Source organism: Gavialis gangeticus, unplaced genomic scaffold (assembly GCF_001723915.1).
Source record: "Gavialis gangeticus isolate Ggan-Ray unplaced genomic scaffold, GavGan_comp1, whole genome shotgun sequence".
NCBI classification, from domain to species: domain Eukaryota; kingdom Metazoa; phylum Chordata; order Crocodylia; family Gavialidae; genus Gavialis; species Gavialis gangeticus.
Genome location: NW_017729024.1, coordinates 160,338,681 through 160,344,004, shown reverse-complemented (window position 1 = coordinate 160,344,004; position 5,324 = coordinate 160,338,681). Strand labels below are relative to the sequence as shown.

Genomic DNA, 5,324 nt, shown 5'->3' with positions numbered 1-5,324 from the left:
CCAGAAAATCTTGCATTTGGAATTCGCTCTTTAGCGAATGACCTGAATTTGCTGGCTTTCAAGGCATGCTGCAAACCCTCTCTAGTTAGGCTTTTGGTAATGTTTAAGTTCAGATGCTGGAGTAGAGTTACACTACTGAAATGTAACTAAGGATGTGACTGAGGCAGGAATCCTAAGCACCTCTTAAGGTTGTGTGTGCAAAAGCAGCTACTGCAGCTGCTAGATGGCTGTGCTGCCTCTCCCAGAAGCCTGGATGCAGCTGATGCCTCATGCACAGCACTACCCCATTATGCTTTGTTGCATTTAATGAGGGTGCTGGTCTGAGATGGAGCAATCAAGGGATATTTTCAGGACTGTATTTCAGGGGCTGTATAAGCTTGTTTAAGGAGTTCTGAAACCATGGGGTTTCTGCATTAGATGAATTTTTGGACAAGAAGGGTTCCTAGAGCCTGTTTATTTTTGGTATAGGACATAGGCAACGTATCAGGGGCTTGGGGAAATATGTGCCCCCCCCCCACACACACATGCACAGATTTCTGCACCAACAACAGGGCCCAGCAGCAGTGGTAGTGGCAGTGGCATGATTTCTGAGCCAGTCTCAGGCCTGGGGCTGCAGCCTGGCCAGACCCAATGGCCAGCAGCAGTGACAGCATGGAGTTGTATCCCTCCCCACCCCCCTCACTGTCAGCACTTGTCGCCTATGGTATAGGATGTCTTCTGACTTAAAACTACCTTGGCAAAATGTAAATGGTGATGCTTCTCAGAAGTCGGTTAGCTTTACTTCTTTAGCTGTATGGTTAATTCTGCTTTCTTCAGTAACCCTATTGTGTATTTCAGGGATTCTTTACAGTTTACCGCCATGTGTTTGAAAAGATTACAGGAGAAGAGATGGAGTACATGCCTCAGGGTGATATTGAAGAATTCCCTACTTTTGGATACTCTCAAAGTGACTATGATACGGTAACAATCATTCTTAAAATTAAATTGTCTGGTGCAGTTAAATGACTAGGATTTGGAGTTTATTCATTACCCACTGAAATCAAAGGAAAGGCTAACCTTGGCATTACTGTGGCCAGGCATCCACAAGGTCTTTCCTTAGTGAATGAGAACTCTGTTTAAAGGCCACATATGTACTTAGTTTTGCTGCTTAAGGCTAGACTGTATAGCCATGTTTAGTGTATAGTGCAAAAGTATTTCTGTGGTATAGTTTATTCCAGTACACTGAAGCAAAATATACTAAATACCAGTGAAACTACTACAAAAGCAGTAAACTGTAACTGGCTGGATAATGATATTGAAGAAAGTAATCAATGGTTCAGGGTCAACCTGAGGAGATACCAAGAGGGGTTAGGTTTCCTAGGTCCAGTACCATTCAATCTCTTCACTGTTGACTTGGAGTATTACATTGTACTTTGAATAAATTGGCTGATAACACCAAGCTGGATGGTATAGCAAGCATTTTTAGGGGACAGGATCAGGGTTCAAAATGATCTTGATCAGTTGGAAAAATGACCTGAAATAAATAAGATGAAATTCAGTAAGGGCAGATGCAAAGTTCTGCACTTATAAATCAGCAGTCAAAAGCACAAATACAAAATGGGGAATTACTGGGTGGGCTGTATTATTGTGCTAAAGGACCTTGGTGTTTTAGTGGACTTCAGGCTGAGTGAGTTGCCACTGCAACATGAGTTGCAAGAAAGGCTAATAGAATACGGGAGGAGTGTTGCTTCCAGGTTAGTGGAAGTGATTCTTCCATCCTCCACCAGGGTGAGGCCTTACCTGGAGTTCAGTGTCCAGTACAGCACTGCACTTCGATACTGTTATGGAGAAATGGAGGAGAGGCCAGAAAATTACAAAAATGGTTAGAAGGCTAAAACACATGACATGAGGGAAAGCTGGGAACTGGGATTATTTAGTTTGGAGAAGAAAAGGCTGAGGAGGGATTTTTAATAAATCTTCAAATGGTTTGAAAAGGGTCCGAAAGAGGATGGCAATAAATTTATTCTCTAGGTCTTCAAGGAACAGGACAAAAAATAATGGGTGTGAGTTGCAGCAAGGCACACTTGCATTGAAAATTAGGAAAGAACTCTCTAAGTATAAAGAGGGTTAAATGTGAGAACATTGTCTAGAGAGGCCGTAGAACCTCTCCCATCAGATGCTTGTAAGTGCAGGTTGGACAAATGTGTGTTGGAGATGGCTTAGACAGGGGTGATCCTGCTAGAAGCAAGGGCTTGGCCTACTTGACATCCTGAGGTCCCTTCCAGTCTGTGGTGACTTTTAAAAACAAAAAAAACCCCATGTACTGCATCCTCCCTGATTTGAGAATAGGGAAACTGCACTTGCACAATAAAACTTGCAGACTTTAATTCAGAGTACATGGGGTGGAGGATAATCCAGAATAGGAGTCTTTCCTACCATTTAAGGGATTTGGTGGTGATGCCTTCTTTATGCCTCTGTAAAAATATTTGCATTCTCTTCTGGTCTGCACTATCACTTCTGGCCACCTCACATTCCCCTTTTTGTTGCCTCCCAGGATTGGATCCTTTTATTCTGCTGTAACAGCCTGCCAAATTTCCTGCTACCTTATTCCTCCTTAAAATTAATCTCAAAATGTACTAGCACCTTTCTCTCTTGATTTCTACCAGTCAGATAGCCAGAGTTCCCTGTGTGAACACCTTTCCTGCTATGTTCCTTTTTAATGTCGACTTATAACTTTTTTTCAGATGACTTTTATACAGGATTATTATATACTCAACCAATTGAAATTATCTTGTGCATATCAGTTGAAAATTAATATGTAGGAAGGGACAAAATCATTTGGTGAAATATGCTTTTGGAAATAATACTGCTTTTGCAGTGCCTATACTAACTTACTTTGTGGGTTTCTTGTGCAGCGACTTGTACCCTAAATTGACAGCTAGTAATGGTCTAATTCAGTCTATATGTAAAACTTTTTCCTGGAACTCAGCAAAAGTTGGAGACAACAAGGCTGGTACAAGCTAAGTTTTAAAGAACTGTGATAAAGTCTCAGAACTTGAGGTAAATCATCATGTTGGCTTATCAACAAGCCAAGATGGTAGTAATTGATGGAATAACATTGAGCCTTGAGTCTTTTTGAGCCTTGTTTACCTGGAGGAGGTAAACTTAATTGAAGCTGTGGAATTTGTAGATGGCAAGATACACACTGTAACTCTATGACTAACAATTGCTCCAATGTTTGGCACCCTGGGACCTAGAATGACATGGTTGGGCCTTTCTTCTGCCTGACAATGCGCATCAGAGGACTTTGCCACTAGCATTGGCTAAAATCTGCTTACTGTCCAATGCTGGCACAAATTTAGCAGGTTTGTTAGGCTTGTATTTTCTCCTATGGTGTCGGTTTCAAGGGAAAGTTCATATTGGAGATGATAGCTATTCTTTCTCTCTCCTACTTTCTCTACCCTGGGGGGGGGTGTCTTGTTCTAATGAAAGAAGGGCTTCAAAGCAGCTCAGGACCATTAACACAAGCTGTTTCTTTTTAGCTCTGGAAAGGAGAGTTAATACTGTCTTAAAAAGATGCCAAGCAGGAGTCTTCCATATGAACAATTATAAAGGAAAAGGAATAAGATCAGTAGTCAACAAAAGCCTTAAGTTGTGCTTTAATATTTTTTTATTTTCTATGGAAGAATAGAAGGCTAAAAGGATTGGTAGTGGTTATTGCTGGAAAAGTGATGGTGTGAGTATACAACTAAGCTCATACAATTAAGCATACAACTGCTTAATAGTATAGCAGAGACAAGGGTTTCATTAATATCTGTCCTTTGGGCCCAGAACACAACACAACAGGCATTGGCAGGGGCTTTTTCTTAATCAACTTAACGTAGATCTGGTTTAAGCACAATAACAAACTGTTTTCCATAATGTAGGACAGCCCTTTGATGTCTCCATGGTATTACTACCTGAAGCTGGTATAAACAGTCTTGCATTTTATGAAATTAACAAGACACACATTTGATAGATGTAAAAACTGGCTTGCTGATGGAACTGAAAACTTAGCTGTTAATAGGGAGATACAAGTGAGGGGAAGGCTTTTTGTAGTGTCTTTCAGGGATCAGTCCTTGGTGCTGTTCACTTGTTTCTATCAATGGTCTATCATTTTGCAGATGGTAAATGGTGGAGAACAGGTTATAGTAATGGTGATCTGAGTCACCTTGTTATAAAGTCACAGGTCAGCAAAATGTATTTTAATATAGCCAAATTCAGGGTAAGAGATCTTCAAGCAAAGCATCTAAGTGTGCAGAATGGGAGACTCCCTCGGAAAGTAGTGACTCTGGACCTTGGGTTATTGTAGGTAACAGTCTTAATATGAATTCCTACCAGACTAGAAGGAGTCAGAAGATCCATGGATGCATTTAAAAAACTAGGGAAGCAATCTTGCCTTTGTACAGTGCTGGTAATGCCATATCCAGGTCTGGTGCCAGATTTCACAAAAGATCAGAAAATACTACAGCAGTGACTCAGCCAAGGTACAGGGGCAGCCTGGGGGGCTGACAGGTATTTTGAAGGGTGCCATGCAGTGTGAGGATATAAGCAGGTAAGAGCAGACTTAGGCTTGTCCCTCCCTGGATGATCCCCCATCCCCACTGCCAGGCCCCTCTGTGAAGAAATAGGCACTGTAACCTATAAACTAGCTTTTGAAATTGGGTGTCACTCACTTCACAAAGGTTATGGAGGGTTGCCTCAAGCCCAGTGACGGGTGCCTTGAGTCCAAAAAAGCTCAGAACAATAGCACTAGAGACCTCAAAGAGGAGCCACAGAAATGAATCGCGAGCAGGATGGCAAACCTTACCATGTGAGGCTAGAGGGGCATAGTCTCCTCAGTTTGTTGAAGTTAAGAGAGGATTTGCTCACTATGTAGGCATTATATATGGAAATAATAACATAATATTGGGGACTTTTCACTCTTACAAAGTTATAAAAGTGGCTGGAAACTGACAGTAATTAAATGCCATTTCCTGGCAGTGAGGACACTAGAACAGCTTGCTAGGGAAATGGTGGCTTCACCACGGCTTGAAGACTGTAAGAAGTGATTAGATCTCTTCCCAGAAGACACTCTGGGGAAACTGTGATCTGCATGTACAAGGCAGGAAGCCTGGTCCAGTGATGAAACCTGGTTATTTCTGGCCTTCCAATGTATGAAAGTCTAAGTAGTCTGCAGTAGGGTTGGAGTGTTGTGGCTCTGTTAGTCTAAGAAATATGTGAGAAGCAAGAATTGTTTTGGTTTATCTTTTAGACCATTTGAATGTCAAATTTAAAGAATCACTGCAGGCCCTTCTCTTCCCCCC

General features: G+C 41.7%; 1 protein-coding gene across 1 annotated transcript in view; it reads left to right on the top strand.

Annotated features, from left to right (window-relative positions):
- Window positions 1-5,324, top strand: part of DNAJC21 (DnaJ heat shock protein family (Hsp40) member C21) — a 58,535-nt gene that overhangs the window by 15,308 nt on the left and 37,903 nt on the right. Inside the window, exon 5 of the mRNA XM_019518273.1 lies at window positions 838-960. Coding sequence (XP_019373818.1) covers window positions 838-960 — 123 coding nt within the window. The remainder of the gene's footprint in view (window positions 1-837; window positions 961-5,324) is intronic.